The 17,586-nt window shown below is 43.1% G+C and overlaps 1 protein-coding gene across 3 annotated transcripts in view; it reads left to right on the top strand.

Moving 5' to 3' along the window:
• Positions 1–17,586, top strand: part of MMS19 (MMS19 homolog, cytosolic iron-sulfur assembly component) — a 40,227-nt gene that overhangs the window by 4,566 nt on the left and 18,075 nt on the right. For 2 of the 3 annotated variants that reach the window (XM_054435433.2, XM_054435434.2), the window contains exons 2-8: positions 9,845–9,893; positions 12,965–13,065; positions 15,630–15,715; positions 16,090–16,164; positions 16,603–16,672; positions 17,057–17,185; positions 17,276–17,337. In XM_054435433.2, coding sequence (XP_054291408.1) covers positions 9,845–9,893; positions 12,965–13,065; positions 15,630–15,715; positions 16,090–16,164; positions 16,603–16,672; positions 17,057–17,185; positions 17,276–17,337 — 572 coding nt within the window. Of the gene's footprint in view, positions 1–9,844; positions 9,894–12,964; positions 13,066–13,648; positions 13,780–15,629; positions 15,716–16,089; positions 16,165–16,602; positions 16,673–17,056; positions 17,186–17,275; positions 17,338–17,586 lie in introns of all 3 variants that reach the window. The other variant, XM_054435435.2, reaches the window with a different exon arrangement.

Below are 17,586 nucleotides of genomic sequence, written 5' to 3'. Positions count from 1 at the left end.
TGCTCTGTTGCCCAGGCTGGAGTGCAATGCTGCAATCTCTGCTGACCGTAACCTCTGCCCCCTGGGTTCAAGTGATTCTCCCGCCTCAGCCTCCCGAGTAGCTGGGATCACAGGCATGCGTCACCATGCACGGCTAATTTTGTATTTTTAGTAGAGATGGGGTTTCTCCCATGTTGGTCAGGCAGGTCTCAAAACTTCCGACCTCAGGTGATCTGCCTGCCTTGGCCTCCCAAAGTACTGAGATTACAGGTGTGAGCCACCATGCCAACCCTGGTTATTTTTAATTTTGGATAAGTTGCACCATTAAAAGAATTAATCACTGAAAGTTAGTGGCCCATGGTCCATAAACCCAGGAATTTTACTTCTTTCTCAGGCTAACCCAATCTCTGTTTACAACACTGTGGTAACACAGAACTTGTTATACTGTGATTGTTTTATTTATTTATTTATTTTAGAGGCACGGTCCACTCTGTTGCCCCAGCTGGAGTGCAGTGCAACCTCGAAGAACTTCTGGGCTCAAGTGATCCTCTGGCCTCAGCCTCCAGAACAGCTGAGACTACAGGCCCGTGCCACCACACCTGGCTATTTTTTTTTTGTAGCGAACAGGGCCTTGTTTTGTTGCCCAAGGTGGTCTCCAACTCCTGACCTCTAGCGATCCTCCAGCCTCAGCCCACTGTGATTGTTTTAAATGTCTTTCTGGGATAGGCATGGTGGTTCATGCCTGTAATCCCAACACTTTGGGAAGCTGAGGTGGGAGGATTGCTTGTGCCCAAGAATTCGAAACCAGCCTGTACTGTATAGTGAGACCTTGTCTCTACAAAAATCTTTAAAAATCAGCCCAGCATGGTGGTGTGCCTGTAGTCGCAGCCACTTGGGAGGCTGAGGTAGGAGAATCACTTGAACCCTGGAGGGAGAGGTTGCATTGAGCCAAAGATGGCACCACTGCACTCCAGCCTGGGTGACAGAGCAAGACTCTGTCTCAAAAATGAATGAATGAATGAATGTTTGTCTTTCTGCTCCAACAGACTATGAACTTCCCCAAAACTCCCTGCCCATATTTCTATCTTAAGCCCTAACATGATACCCTGTTTATAATATTCAGTAAATGTTGAATGAAAACAAACATGGCTTTTTTTTTTTTTTTTTTTTTGGGAGATGAAGCCTTGCTCTGTTGCCCAGGCTGGTGTGCAGTGGCGCGATCTTGGCTCACTGCAACCTTCGCCTCCTGGGTTCAAATGACTCTTCTGCCTCAGCCTCCGAAACAGCTAGGATTACAGGCCCATGCCATCACGGCCAGCCAATTTGTCTATTTTTTTTTTTTTAGTAGAGACAGGGTTTCATCATGTTGGCCAGGCTGGTCTCAAACTCCTAATCTCAAGTAATCCACTTGCCTCGGCCTCCCAAAGTGCAGGGATTACAGATGTGAGCCACTGTGCCTGGCCACCATCTTCCTTACTCTTTTTTACTGTCTTGTAATAGCTTTATTATCTCATTTTTCTCTAATTTTTTCTTTCTTTTCTTTTCTTTTTTTTTTTTTGAGACAGAGTCTCGCTCAGTCGCCCAGGCGGGAGTGCAGTGGCTCCGTCTCCACTCACTGCAAGCTCTGCCACCTGGGATCACGCCATTCTCCTACCTCAGCCTCCCAAGTAGCTGGGACTACAGGCGCCTGCCACCATACCCAGCTAATTTTTTTGTATTTTTTTTTAGCAGAGACAGGGTTTCACTGTGTTAGCCAGGATGGTCTCGATCTCCTGACCTCGTGATCCACCCGCCTCGGCCTCCCAAAGTGCTGGGATTACAGGCATGAACCACCGCGCCCGGCCTCATTTTTCTCTAATTTTTTCTACTTTTATACTCTTTTTTTTTTTTTTTAAGATTGAGTTTCACTCTGTAGCCCAGGCTGGAGTGCAATGGCATGATCTCAGCTCATTGCAAATTCTGCCTCCCAGGTTCAGTTTTTGTGTTAGTAGAGACAGGTTTTTGCCACGTTGGCCAGGCTGGTCTCAAACTCCTGACCTGAGGTGATCCGCCCACCTCGGCCTCCCAAAGTGCTAGGATTACTGGCATGAGCCACCGTGCCCGGCCTTATACTCATTTTTATGTTTGTACTGCATTAATTCAAGAATTTTGTGAAAGCTATATGAAGACTAAAGGGCTTTGCCAGGAGAGTTCACCCACATACTGGGATTCAAGGAATCACATGCAAATGGCTATTTATTTGTAATTATAAAGCAGCCATTTTCATATTAATGTATGCAGAATGCCGAAGAAGGATTTTTCTTTTTTTTTTTTCTTTGAGACGGAGTCTCGCTCTGTCGCCCAGGCGTGATTTCGGCTCACTGCAACCTCTGCCTCCCAGGTTCAAGCAATTCTTCTGCCTCAGTCTCCTGAGTAGCTGGGACTACAGGCGCACGCCACTACACCCAGCTAATTTTTGTATTTTTGGTAGAGATGGGGTTTCACCATATTGGCCAGACTGGTCTCGATCTCCTGACCTCATGATCCATCCACCTCGGCCTCCCAGAGTGCTGGGATTATAGGCGTGAGCCACCACGCCCGGCCTTTACCTCAATTTTTCTAAAAAATGAAAAAATAGAAGGTACTGAATGGGCCCTATTTGGCACTTCTTGTCTTAGAGCCTTCGTTCCGAACATAGACCCTAGCCTGACATCCACGGAGGGTTTTGATGGTATTGCAGAAGAAAAATAATTCAGTTCAATGATATCCTTTGCTATTAACAGTTGTTAGTCCCCTACTATGGCTTCATCTGTACAATTGTTAACTCCTTCTGTGCCCATAATTGAAATTAGTTTTTAGATGTGTTGTTTCAGCAGAGTTTTCTGTACTGTAGCCAGGCGGTTCCAAGAAAGTACCCTTTTCTACCTTCCCAAATGTTGCAATGCCCTTTTGTGGTTCGTAACCCAAAAATAGGTGTTTGAGTTCATGTAAGTGTTGCCATTAAGGAATTGGGTGTAGAACCCAACTTGGTTTGTTTGGCCTGTTAGTCTGGCTGCTACCCCTTCCCCCACCCTTACAGTCTGCTCATTTTTTCTCTTGGCTCTTTCTCAGGAGCTGGGGCAGCGCTGGGCCTTCCACATCCTGGCACAAGTGGGCTAAGAGTGCCTGATGTCTAAATTGGTGCCAGTCACGAGCTATAAGTCCTAACTAGAGCTCTCATTTTCCTCAGTCTCATTGGACGACTTCTTACTGTGGTGCTAGAGTGAGCCTCTGTCCAGCTCAGCTCATAACTGTTGCTGTGAGACCACAGACTTTAGGAGAACTGGAAGTTTAGGATTTCTTCAGACCTCTCTTTCACTTTTTCCAGCATTGGCGCAAGCTGACTAGTTAAGGTTCTGCGTTTAGAGGTAGGTGGATTAGGAACCCAGAACAGGCTGCTGGAAGTAATTCTCTGGTTGTCACACCTTATTTAGCTATAAGTGTTCAATGTGAACCAAAGCCTTATGAAGATTGTTAGCCTTTTACCCTGTTTCTCCCTTGAAAATACATCCTAAGATGCTTCTCTTTGATATATGTGAGTTACTATTGTGCTGCTAAAATTGCGTTTAAAGGCCAGGTGCAGTGGCTCACATCTGTAGTCCCAGCACTTTGAGAGGTCAAGGCGGGTGGATCACTTGAGCCCGGGAATTTGAGACCAGCCTGGGCAACATGGCAAAACCCTGTCCCTACAAAAAAATACAAAAATTAGGCGGGCATGGAGGTGCATGCCTGTAGTCCCAGCTACTCGGGAGGCTGAGGCGAGAGGATCACTTGAGCCCAGGAAGTCGAGGCTGCAGTGAGCCATGATTGTACTACTGCACAGAGCTAGACCCTGCCTCAAAAAAAAAAAAAGAAAAAGAAAAAAAATCCAAATAATATAGGTAGATACTCCTCTCTCCGGGGGGTGGAGTTTAATCTTCCCCTCCCCATTGAATGTGAGCTGGACTTAATGAATACCTTACAAATAAAAGAGTACCAGAAAGAGAAAAGTAGTAACTGTATAGTGCAGAGACCTGGCAGACATACCTTAACCAAGTGATCAACATTAACATTGCCAGTGATGGAGAAGCCATGTTACTATCTTATATCCTTGATATGATATGATGAGAGGGGTACTTCACCTCTGTGATGTTCTTTTTTAAAACCCATAACCCCAGTCTAAGCATGAGGGAAACATCAAACAAACGCAAATTGGGGAACTTTCTATAAAGTACTTCTTTAAAACTATCAAGGTCATGAAAAACAAGGAAAGACTAAGAAACTTTCGCAGACCAGGAGAGACTAACAATTCAAGATGACTAACTGCAATTTGGTATTCTTAATTGGATCCTGGAACAGAAAATTGGATCCTGGAACAGAAATTTGGCATTAGTGGAGAAACTATTGAAATCTGAATAAAGCCTAGAGTTTAGTTAATAGTGTGTATCAGTGCTAACCTAATCTCTTAGTTTTGACACTCGTACATAGTTTCACAGATGTGTGCCATGTAAGATGTTAACATTAAGAGAAACCGAGTGATGGCTATACGGGAACTCCGCACTGTCATTGTGACTTTGCTATAAATGTAAAATTATTCCAAAATGAAACATTTCTTTTAAAACAATAGTCTACCTCTCAACCCTTAACTGTGCATTTTCCCTCCCTGAAGGCAACAAATGTTATTAGTTCCTTTTATATCTTCCAGAGATGTAAATAAATGCAAATAAAAACAATCCCCCCCTTTAAAAACAATGCTATGCACATATTATATACACTATTTATACACACTGTTCTTTTAGATCTTGACTCATTATCAGTATATATATAGTTTCAGTCTTTCTTCATTTGTCTTTTTAAAAGTAGCTACAGGCCAGGTGCGTTGGCTCACGCCTGTAATCTCAGCACTTTGGGAGGCCAAGGCAGGCGGATCACTTGAGCTCAGGAGTTCGAGACCAGCCATAGGCAACATGGCGAAACCCCCATCTCTACTAAAAATGCAATCCAGCCTGGGCAACAGAGCAGGTCGCTGTCTCAAAAAATAAAAAAAAAAAGATTAAAAAATAAATAAAAGTAGCTACAGAGAATTCCATTGTATGGATGTACTATAATTCATTTAACTGGTTTCTTATTGATGGGCATGTGTTGTTTGCAGTCATTTATTGTTACGAATAATGCTGTATTGAATAACGTTATACATGCATTATTTTGCACTTTTACAGTACAGTTAGCCCTCCATATCTGTGTGTTCTGCATCCTTGATTCAAGCAACTGCAGATCAAAAGTATTTGGGAGAAAAAATTGCAGCTGTACTGAACATGTGTAGACTTTTTTCCTGTCATTATTCCCTAAACAATACAGTGTAACAACTATTTATGTAGCTCTTAGATTGTATTAAGTATTATGAGTAATCTAGAGATGATTTAAAGTATACAGGAGAGTGTGCATAGTTTGTATCCAAATAGTCTTACCATTTTATATAAGGGTCTTGAGCATCCACAGATTTTAGTATCCTCAGGAGGTCCTGGAGCCAATCTCTCATGTATATACCAAAAGATGACTAGATAGCTAGAGGATAAATTTCTAGCTTTCCTGGGTTAAAGCCTATATGCACCTGGTATTCTAAAGATGTTATATTGCCCTCAATATAGGGTTGCACCAGTTTATAATCCTACCTACAATGTTTAAGAATGTCTGTTTCTGAATATCATGACCAAACATAATATATTGCTAAGTTTTTTGTCTTTGCCAGTCTGTTAGATTTTCTTAAAAAGTTTCTGTGTAGTTTAATTTACATCTTTTATTGTGAATATGGTTGAGCACCTTTTCATACATACTTGTAGTTCCTTTTATGTGGAATGCCTGTTCATTTTTTTTGTTTTTGCCCGTTTTATTTTTTAAATTTTATTTATTTATTTATTTTGAGACAGATTGTCACTCTGTCACCCAGGCTGGAGTGCAGTGGCACGATCTCGGCTCACTGCAACCTCTGCCTCCTGGGATCAAGTGATTCTTGTCCCTCGGCCTCCCGAGTAGCTGGGATTTACAGGCATGCGCCACCACACACATGTTTTGCCATGTTGGCTAGGCTGGTCTCAAACTCCTGGCCTCAAGCAATCCACCTGCCTTGACCTCCCAAAGTGTTGGGATTACAGGCATGAGCCACTGTGCCCAGCCTGTTTTTGCCCATTTTAAATTGTTGGTCTTTTCTGCATTGATTTGTGGGAGCTCTTTATATATTGGTAAACTGGCCTTTTGTTATAAGACTTGCAATTTTTTTTCCCAGTTTGTCCTATGATCATTATTTTTGCCTTGTAGAAAATCTGACTTTTTAAAACCAATCTTTTATGGCTTCTGAATTTTATCTTGTTCTTAGAAATTTTCTCATATTTAGGCCGGGTGCGGTGGCTCACGCCTGTAATCCCAGCACTTTGGGAGGCCGAGGCCGGCGGATCACGAGGTCAGGAGATTGAGACCATCCTGGCTAACACGGTGAAACCCCGTCTCTACTAAAAATACAAAAAAATTAGCCGTGTGTGGTGGCAGGCGCCTGTACTGTAGTCCCAGCTACTCGGGAGGCTGAGGCAGGAGAATGGCATGAACCCGGGAGGCGGAGCTTGCAGTGAGCCAAGATCGCACCACTGCACTCCAGCCTGGGTGAAAGAGCGAGACTCCGTCTCAAAAAAAAAAAAAAGAAATTTTCTCATATTTAAAAAACGTATTTTGGTGAAAGATTTAAAGCCAATGTTTGTTTTTGTTTGTTTTCCAAATTGGTTCCAGGACAGTCATTCTAACACTATTTGTTGAATGGTCTTTCTTTTTCCCATTAACTGAAATAGGATTTTAAAAATCATATTCTCATATGTATTTGTGTCTCTGGACTTTCCATTCTATTTTTGTACCATTGATTTCTTTGACTATGAATTGAAACTACACTGGTTGTTTTTGTTTTTTACTTTTATTATGGAAAATTACAAGTATATTCAAAAGTGTATACTTTTTTTTTTGTTGTTGTTGTTGAAAGTGTACACTTTTAAAATGTGACCATATAATAATCTCTTAATATCTGGAAGGGCTACCTTCTCCTTGCTTTTCTATTACTCTTTTTCACAACTTGCCTGTCTAATTATATATATATATATATATATATATTGCACTTTAATTTCAGGATAAGCCTATCTAGTTACCAAAAGTATTCTGTTAGTGTTTTTATGGTGATTATCTCAAAATTATAGATTGATTTGGGAGATTTGTCATCTTGAGTCTTTCAAAGATATGAGATGCCTTTCTATAAAGTTTCCTTTTCAGATCTTCATTAGTGCTTATTTTAAAAAACCCTTTTACCAGTTTCTCCCCATTTTCTTCTGTACTTTGCAGCCACCATTCTACTTTTTGCTTTTGTGAATTAAACTTTTTTAGATTCTGCATATAAGTGAGATCATAGGATACTGTATTTGTCTTCTCTTCTGGCTTATTTCACTTAGTAAGATGTTCACCCAGGTTCATTTGTGTTGTCCCAAGTGGCAGGATTTTGGCCCGGCACAGTGGCTCACGCCTGCAATCCCAGCACTTTCGGAGGTTGAGGTGGGCGGATCACCTGAGGTCAGGAGTTCAAGACCAGCCTGGCCAACATGGCGAAACCCCATCTCTACTAAAAAATACAAAACTTAGCCAGGCATGGTGGCATGCGCCTGTAATCCCAGCTACTTGAGCGGCTGAGACAGGAGAATTGCTTGAAACCAGGAAGTGGAGGTTGCAGTGAGCTGGGATCACACCACTGCACTCCAGCCTGGGTGACAGAGAGAGAGAGACTCTGTCTCAGAAAAAAACAAAAACAAACAAACAAAAAACACCAAGTGGCAAGATTTCTTTCTTTCTTATAGCTGAATAGTATTCTGTTTTATATGTGTACACACATGTCACATTTTCTTTATTGATTTATCTGTTGACACTTAATGTTGTTACCAGATCTTGGCTACTGTGAATAATGCTGCAGTGAACATGGGAGTACAGACATCTCTACAGATACTGATTTCATTTCCTTTGGATATGTACCTAGTAGTGGGATTGTTGGATCGTATAGTAGTTCTATTTTTAATTTTTTAAGAAACCTCCATGCTGTTTTCCATAATGGCTGTACTAATTTACATTCCCACCAACAGTGTACAAAGGTTCCCTTTTCTCTCTGTCTTCACCAGCACTTGTTATCTCTTGTCTTTTTGATAATAGCCATCCTAGCAGGTATGAAGTGATATCTCACTAGTGCTTTAAAGTTTTCATTGTCTGGGTGTGGCGGCTTATGCATGTAATCCCGGCACTTTGGGAGGCAGAGGTGGGGTGGATCACCTGAGGTCAGGAGTTCAACACCAGCCTGGCCAACATTGTAAAGCCCTATCTCTACTAAAAATACAAAAATTAGGGCCAGGTGCAGTGGCTCATGCCTGTAATCCCAGCACTTTGGGAGGCCGAGGCGGGCAGATCACGAGGTCAGGAGTTCGAAACCAGCCTGGCCAACATGGCAAAACCCCGTCTCTACTGAAAATACAAAAATTAGCCAGGCGTGGTGGTGGGCACCTGTAATCCCAGCTACTTGGGAGACTGAAGCAGAAGAATTGCTTGAACCCGGGAGGTGGAGGTTGCAGTGAGCCAAGATCATACCATTGCACTCTAGCCTGGGTAACAAGAGCAAGACTCCATCTCAAAAAAAAAAAAAAAGAAAAAGAAAATAAAATAAAAAATTAGCCGGGCGTGGTGGCAGGCACCTGTAATCCCAGGTACTCGGGAGGCTGAGGCAGGAGAATCGCTTGAACCCAGGAGGCGGAGGTTGCAGCAAGCCGAGATCGCACCATTGCACTCTAGCCTGGGTGACAAAAGCGAACTCCATCTCAAAAATAAATAAATAAATAAAATTTTCATCATTCAGATTTTCACATTTTTTTTATTAAGTTTATGTCTAGGTCGCGCGCAGTGGCTCACGTCTGTAATCCCAGCACTTTGGGAGACTGAGATGGGAGGATCATTTGAGCCCATGAGTTCAAGACCAGCAACATGGCGAAACCCATTTCTACAAAGAAATACAAAATACTTAGACAGGGGTAGTGGCACATGCCTTTGGTCCCAGCTACTGGGGAGGCTGAGGTGGGAGGATCACCTGAGCCTGGGAGGCTGTGATTATACTACTGCACTCCAGGGTTCAAGCGATTCTCCTGCCTCAGCCTTCTGAGTAGCTGGGACCACAGGCACATGCCACCACGCCTGGCTAATTTTTTGTATTTTTAATAGAGACAGGGTTTCACCATGTTAGCCAGGATGGTCTCAATCTCCTGACCTCGTGATCTGCCCACCTCGCCTCCCAAAGTGCTGGGATTACAGACATGAGCCACCACGCCCAGCCAAAACAAAAGTTTTTATGTAGTGTATTTTACTATGATTTTTAAAAATGAGGAAAAAAGTTTATATCCAGGTTTTTTTTTTTCTTTTTTCGCTATTATAAACAGGGTCTTTTTCCTTGTATCATTTTACAGGCTATTGTGTATATGTATATATATGAAGGTTTTAAATTTCATAATATTTTGTATCCAGCTAATTTAACAAATTATTTTGTTTGTAATTTTTTTATTTCTCTTGGATTTTCAGGATATACGCTCATGTCATTCACAAATGATATATTTATTTTCTTTTCAATTTTTATACAAAGCTGCATATTTGAAGTGTTACAGCAATGCTGCTTCTCATCTAGGAGGGCTCTTGGCAAGTATAGTGGGCCCCCAGGTACAAAGCCTAGAGCAGGCAGGAAACATTATAATTAGTGTTATTCAACCCTTTGGTAGGTTTTTTTTTTTTTCATATTTATTTATTTTATTTCCTGCAGATGTGAAATCTGGCAACTATACAGTGTTACAAGTTGTGGAAGCCCTTGGGTAAGAGCCTCTGCTATAGAATGTTCTTCTCCAACTCTGACTGTATTCTGAAAAGTTACTTTTGCGCATTGCTGCTTTCCTGGAGCCTGAATTTGTCCTGTAGCCCAGCAGCCCCCTTCCATATTAGTACCTCAGTCTAAGCCTGTATGTTTGAATTGTTTCTCCTGAAAAAAGTTTTATGCTATCTGGCTGAGGCTTCTTTAGTATTTGGGAGCACACAGCCTGTAGGCCACATCAACTCCTGGCACAGCCCACGGCTTTGGGATGAGGTACGTGGTTGAAGGCCATCAGCTGTTGTTGATTCATTTGTGCATCTGTAGACCCACCTACCTCCATGGGATGCTAGCCTGCCTAGACCTGACTTAGAACAAGCTGTGGGCCCTGTGTGGGGAGTTCCCAGGAGGCTGACCCTGCTGCAGATCCCTACTAGGAGGAAAGGCTTTGGGAAACAGCTGATGAAGCAGTGTTACAGCTTGGGATTCTAAGCACTTAGAGGAAGTATGTGTTTGTAGTCTAATGCCTACTTTCCTCATATTTCATAATTGGTATAGACCATTTAAATTGACAAGTCTTGTTAGTAAGAGTTGTTAATTGTGACAGCATGTCCTCTAAAACAGAAAACTAGAAAATTGGGGGAAATTAAAAAACACAGTCACTGTTACACATTTCTTCCACATAACAGACTATTTGGCCTTTCTGCTCACATTGTGGTAGCCTTGGTCCATTAAAAAAAAAAAAACAGTACAGTATTGGCTGGGTGCGGTGGCTCATACCTGTAATCCCAGCACTTTGAGAGGCCGAAGAAGGTGGATTGGCTGAGCTCAGGAGTTTAAGACCAGCCTGGGCAACAAGGTGAAACCCTGTTTCTACCAAAAATACAAAAAATTAGCTAGGTATGGTGGCATGCGCCTGTGGTCCCAGCTACCCGGAAGGCTGAGGTGGGAGGATCACTGGAGTCTGGGAGGTGGAGGTTGCGGTAAACAGGTCATGCCACTGCATTCCAACCCAGGTGACAGAGTGAGACCCCCATCAAAAAATATATATAGGCCAGGCGCGGTGGCTCATGCCTGTAATCCCAGCAGTTTGGGAGGCCGAGGTGGGCAGATCATGAGGTCAGGAGATCAAGACCATCCTGGCTAACACGGTGAAACCCCGTCTCTACTAAAAATACAAAAAATTAGCCGGGTGTGGTGGCGGGCGCCTGTAGTCCCAGCTACTTGGGAGGCTGAGGCAGGAGAATGGCGTGAACCCGCAAGGCAGAGCTTGCAGTGAGCTGAGATTATGCCACTGCACTCCAGCCTGGGTGACAGAGCGAGACTCCATCTCAAAAGATATGTGTGTGTGTGTGTGTGTGTATATATATATATATATATATATACACACACACACACACACACACACACACAGCCTTATTGATGTATGATTCACATATCATAAAGTTCACCATTTTAAAATGTGCAGTTCTATGACTTGTAAAAGTATATTTACAGATTTGTGCAATTCTCAGCACAGTCATTTTGAGGACATTTTCATTACTCCAGAAAGAAACCCACGCCCATTAGCAGTCATTTCCCCTTCCCTCTTCTTCCCAACCCCCAGCAATCACTAATCTACTTTCTGTCTTCTATGGATTTGCCTACTCTGGAAATGTCATATAAATGGAATCACACACGTGACCTTTGTTGCCAGCTTCTTTCACTTAGCATGTTTTCAGGGTTCATCCATGTTGCAGCACACATCAGTTCTGCATTTCTTTTCTTGCTGAATAATATTCCCGTTTTATGGATATGCATCTTATTTAATCATTTATCAGTGGACGGACATCTGGATTGTTTCCACTTTTTGGCTATTCCTAATAATGCTGCTATGAGCATTTGTGTGCCTTGTTCCATTTTTAAATTCTCCAAATGCGTAGTTTTCTTTTTTTCTTTTTCTTTGAGACAGGGTCTCACTCTGTTAATCAGGCTAGAGTGCAGTGGAGCGATCGTGGCCCACTGCAGCCTCGATCTCCTGGGCCCAAGCCATCCACCCACCTCAGCCTCCCAAGTAGCTGGGACTATCGGCTTGTGCCACCATGCCCAGCTAAGTTTTTGTATTTTTTGTAGAGACAGGGTCCCACTATGTTGCCCAGGCTGGTTGCGACTGCCGGGCTCAAGTGATCCTCTCGTCTGTCTCCCAAAATTCTGGGATTACAGGTGTGAGCCACCACACCCAACCTGAATGCACAGTTTTCTACTTCCTGAGTAGAAACCTTTCTACAGGTTTTTATCCTGGGGATCCTGTTAAGAGTGACCTTATTTTTGTCCCCTTACTCTTAGTTATATACACTCTTACCCTTGAGGTTCAATACAACTGTCATGGCCAGAACTCTTCCACTTTCTGCTTGTTCCTGCTTAGATTATTTCTAGTATGTTTCAGTATAATCTCCGTAGAGCAATTTTGAGGATAAGTCACTTCCTTGTTGCTTCAGTCCAGCTTCTCCTATATCAATAATCCTACCTAGTTAACTAGTTAAAGCTATATTCTGGACATCTTACTTTGTAACTTTCCAGTTATAAAGTTTTGGTTTTTCATGTTTTCTTTTACCCTAGAAACTTGGTGGTGATTCTGAGCAATTTTTTTTCCTTAGCATTAATTTATAAAAATACACGTATTCTCCTTGTTTTGGTGGAAGCTGCAGCTGCCAATCATCTCTCAAACCCTGTGGGTAGCTGCTAAGCTGTATTTCAGAGGAATGTCACAATCATACCACTGGGGAGAAAAGAGTAAGCACAGTGCTTATTAGGTGCCAAGCTGGGGTACCTGGAAGCAGAAACCTCTGTTGGCTCTTGGTGTCAAGTGTGCCTCTAAATGATGGCACATCAGTCTGAGGATCGCTCTTAAGCCTTCTGTCCTTACTGGTATCTGTAATGCCATTACCTCAGGAACACCTTCCTGGGCTGTTTTTACTCTTAACAGGGCTTGGCTCTGCTTCCATGCCCAGGGGGTGAGTATGACTAATGTAAAATATTTATTTCTTCAAACATTTGAACTGGGTAATTGCAGGCTCTCTCTATCCTGTTTTCCCCCAGGTCCTCTCTAGAGAATCCAGAACCCCGAACTCGGGCACGAGGAATCCAGCTTTTGTCACAGGTGCTACTCCACTGTCACACCTTGCTCCTGGAGAAGGAAGGTACTGGTGTCACTGATAGGAATGTCTTCCTGGATTGCTGAGCCCAGGTCTCCCATGTCTATTCAAGCCAACTTTACAGGCAGGGAGGGAGGGCTTAAAGTATCTATGAACTACTAATTCAAGGTCTTCATTCCTCACTGGTATATGTGGCAGAGATGATTAGAATTGAGACACAAGACACATGGATTTCAATACAAAACGTTAGCTGGGCATGGTGGCGGGCGCCTGCAGCTACTTGGGAGGCTGAAGCAGGAATCACTTGAACCCGGGAGATGGAAGTTGCAGAGAGCCGAGATCACACCACTGAACTCCAGCCTGGATGACAGAGCGGGACTCCATCTCAAAAAAAAAAGACACATGGATTTGAAATGTAGCCTTAGACTGTTTTTTCAGTGTATTTTTCCCACTCCATAAAATGAACAGAGCAGTATTTCATAGGTAAAGAGGAAAAGTAATGAAATACCAGCATGCTTTAAGGTCCTGAGGGGGAAAAAGGCCAGCAACTTATTTATCTTGTATAGCAGGGGTAGGCAAACTATAGCCTGGTTTTTTTGTTTTGTTTTTTGGTTTTTTTGGTTTTAAGGAGCAGAGAGTTTAATAGGCGAGGAGGGGCAAGAAGGAAGGGAGAAGGAAGAAGCTCCGCTGTACAGAGACAGACAGAGCGGGGCTCCAAAGCCAAGAGAGGGAACTCCGCCTGCCACAGATACCAGCTAGGTAATATATCCAGAAGCTGGAAGAGGCGGTGTCTGATTTGCATAGGGCTCGGTGGATTGGTTTGACTAGGCATGTCATTCACATAGCCGGCAAAAAAGCTGGCCCTCCTACCCTAGCCTTTTAATATGCAAATGCAGGGCACCATGATATTCTACACATGTGGGGATACGTCGGGGTGGCCATGTTGCCAGGAACGTGGGGAAAGGGCAGGAAGGCCATGGGAATCGCCATATTTGGGTAGACCCAGTTTCTAATGGCTTTCATTTGCATATCAAAGGTTGCGGCCTGGCACTAAGAGCCAGGGCTTTACAAGAAACTTTTCTGGAGATGCTTTTAAAAACAAAAACTTCCCAAGGACCCCTTTTCCTCTCTACCTGCCTAAAATAATTTTTTTTTTCTTAACTGTTCAAGGTTTATTGGGGGTTTTAGTTGATATAACACTTGGATAGTTGGTTGCATTGTTTATATGTAGATGTTTTTATGTTATATGGTAATGTACACTACTGATATAGTTCACAAAATAAGATCCTTTGGAAGAATTATGCACAAGACATATGATATTGGATTTATACACTGGATCCCAGGATGTGAGTGACTGGGGAAAAATATTGGACTAGGCATGTTCAGTGAAGGAGCCAGGAAGTTATATAACACACAGTAAACATCCACCTGGCTCAAGGGGCAAATGCAGCACATAATAATTTCTTAATAACTCCTACAACATTCCCCCCTGTAGAGATGCCACACTAACTGCTGTTAGGGGGTCTGGGGTGATGACTCCTTCTGGCTACTTCCTACTGAAAAGGGGCATCGAATGGGGAACAGCAGCAAGGGCCCCTCCTGGGGTTGATCCAAGGGTCCTCAGAAGAATGGCGTGTCGATGTGTGGTTCAGTTTACAGTACCATTTGGAGTTTGATTGCTTCAGTCTGATGAACGAATTTCCTTTCCCAGCCAACACACCAAAATGATACGGCTCCAATGAGTGGAGGAACACCAGGGTTCTTGGTCCTCATGCTGGTTTAGATAAAACGATACCGACACACATGAAGTGGTTTTAAGTAGTGGAGAGTTTAATAGGCAAGAAGGGGCAAGAAGGAAGGGAGAAGGAAGAATCTTCCCTATATAGAGGCAGAGGGAGGGAGGGCTCCCAAGCCGAGAGAGGGAACCCCTTTTATTTGTTTTTTGGAGACAGGGTCTCACTGTGTTGCTCAGGCTTGCCTTAAACCCCTGGGCTTAAATGATCCTCCCACCTCAGCCTCCCTGTAGGCAAGCACCACATGCCCAACCTACAGCCTGTTTGGGGGTATATGTGTGTGGGTGTTTGTGTTTAGTATAATATCATCTATATAACTTTAAAAATATATACACAGAAAAAAATAATTTATAAGATGTCACACATTAAAAAAAACACATCATACATCTGTTTTTATAAAGTTTTATTGGAACATAGCTACACTCATTTATTTCCCTGTTGTCTATGTTACTTTTTTGTTAAAACAGCAGAATTGAGTAGTTGGGATAGAGACCATACCCTGTAAGCCTATATTTACTGTCCGACCCTTTAGGAAAAAATTTGTGAACTCTAGTTCTGTAGAAAGGCAGTTTTGGGCTGAGAATGGGTTTTACTGTGGACCTGTATGAGAATGGATATTAAGAAATGTTCCCCTATTTTCCCAACTGATCAGGTGTCTACCTTCAAATGGGAAGGCATAGGACATGTCTCTTGGTGAAAGAGAAAATTTGTAGTGGAACCCAAACAGAAACAACTGTTATAGACTCAGGGAAGGAACAAAGCTGTTGGGCCCTTCTCGTGCCTATGTCAACTAATGGCTGAATCTGGTTTGTGCAGTGGTACACCTGATACTGTTCTATGAGAACCGGCTGAAGGACCATCATCTTGTGATCCCATCTGTCCTGCAGGGTTTGAAGGCACTTGTGAGTTCTCCTTCATTTCATTACATAACTTTGTTCAAGGGAGCCCTTGTCTAGTTCTCTCCTTGTGCTTTGGGTGTGATGGTTCACATGCTGAGGAGCAGGTGCCCAAGTGTGGGACTAAATTAGTGTTACCAGCTCTACTTCTGTTTTCCCTCTACAGAGTAAAAGTGTACTTTGGGGGACTGGAAACCAGAGCCAGCTGGAAAGAGCTGCAGAGAACTCATCAGCTTGAGAAAGATTCTCACTATTAGTGCTTCTTCCTCAACCAGGATGCTGTGATTCTTACAGTAGCTATTTAGGCCTGTTGTAGGGTTGTGTCTTAGAGGCCATGCTGCAATTCCTTCAGTGTTCACATACCTTCTCCTCTCCCCCAGAGCCTGTGTGTGGCCCTGCCCCCAGGGCTGGCTGTTTCTGTGCTTAAAGCCATCTTCCAGGAAGTGCATGTACAGGTGAGGGATAACAGTCATGTTGGTATTCTCCTCTCTCTCCACCCCTTGACATAACTGGGATTCAATAGCAAAAATTATTGCCTTCTAAGTTCTGAATTCTTTTGGATCCTGTGAATGTTTATATGCTCTTCTTCAGCATGTTTATATGCTCATCTTTGTTATTGGACAAGGAGAGGGGTGCATGCCATTAGATCTGACCTGTGTCCTCTTATACCTACAGAAAGTAAGGCATCCATCCATCAGGCAGGTTTGAATTATTGGCACCACTGCTGTGCTGCTGAGTCAATAGCCATACCCTTTCTCTGTAGTTTCTCTTAGATTGATCTTATACTGGTATAAAGAGCACTGTTCACTTAGAGATTATGAAGCAGGAACTAGCTGTGTCAGCTGAGGTATTCTTTGAGCATTTTCTTCACTTCTTTCTCCCCGACCCCCAAGTCCCTGCCACAGGTGGACCGACACACAGTCTACAATATCATCACCAATTTTATGCGAACCCGGGAAGAAGGTAAGAGGCAGAGCTTTCTGGGAAATGTCAAAAGCAAGCACATCCTACTTTTTCCCCTATTAGTAGGACTCATTTTACCTGGGGTTATATAGAAGAGCTGGTATCCTGAGAGAGAATGATAAAGGGAAAGGGGGGGTCCGCTCCCTCCCCAGTAAAGTAAAGGAAGGGTAGAGTTTGTTTGAGCCAGTGTTTTAAATTCTTACCTCCACAGCAATGTGTATATTGTTGCACATCTCTTCACTGAGTACTTTCTTGGAATGGAAAAAGGGTCAGCCCTGAAGAGAAAGGGGAGGCAGTGATAGCAGAGGGAGAACACAGGCTAGGAGAAAGCCCATACTTTCTGTGCTGTGGGACAGTATAGTAACCTTATTCTCTCCTCCCCAGAGCTAAAGAGCCTAGGAGCTGACTTCACCTTTGGCTTCATCCAGGTGATGGATGGGGAAAAGGATCCCCGTAATCTTCTGGTGGCCTTCCGCATCGTCCATGACCTCATCTCCAGGGACTATAGCCTGGGTATATCGTGGTAGCCATGATTAGCTCATTGGAGCTTTATCAGATGAATGAAGCTAATAAACCAACCTCATTTTTTCTCTGTCGCCACAGGACCCTTTGTGGAGGAGTTGTTTGAAGTGACATCCTGTTATTTCCCTATCGATTTTACCCCTGTAAGTAGCACCTTCATTGTTTGATCATATATTTGTTGAGTATCTGCTATGTGCCAAGCCCTGTTCTGGGCACTGAGGGTACAGGTCACCAAAATAGACATCCCTGCCCTCATTATTTTATATTTTAATAAACTAGGAAGTGGAAAAGCATTTGACATATGAGGAATGATTCAAAGCAGCATGTATTGGGGGGAATTCTTAAGCTCCTTAACACTGTATTTAGTGCTGAAGGCTACAGGATTGCAAAAC

The sequence above is a fragment of the Pongo pygmaeus genome, chromosome 8 (genome assembly GCF_028885625.2).
Source record: "Pongo pygmaeus isolate AG05252 chromosome 8, NHGRI_mPonPyg2-v2.0_pri, whole genome shotgun sequence".
NCBI lineage: Eukaryota > Metazoa > Chordata > Mammalia > Primates > Hominidae > Pongo > Pongo pygmaeus.
The sequence above is the reverse complement of the archived record's forward strand: the minus strand, read 5'-3'. Positions and strand labels throughout refer to the sequence as shown.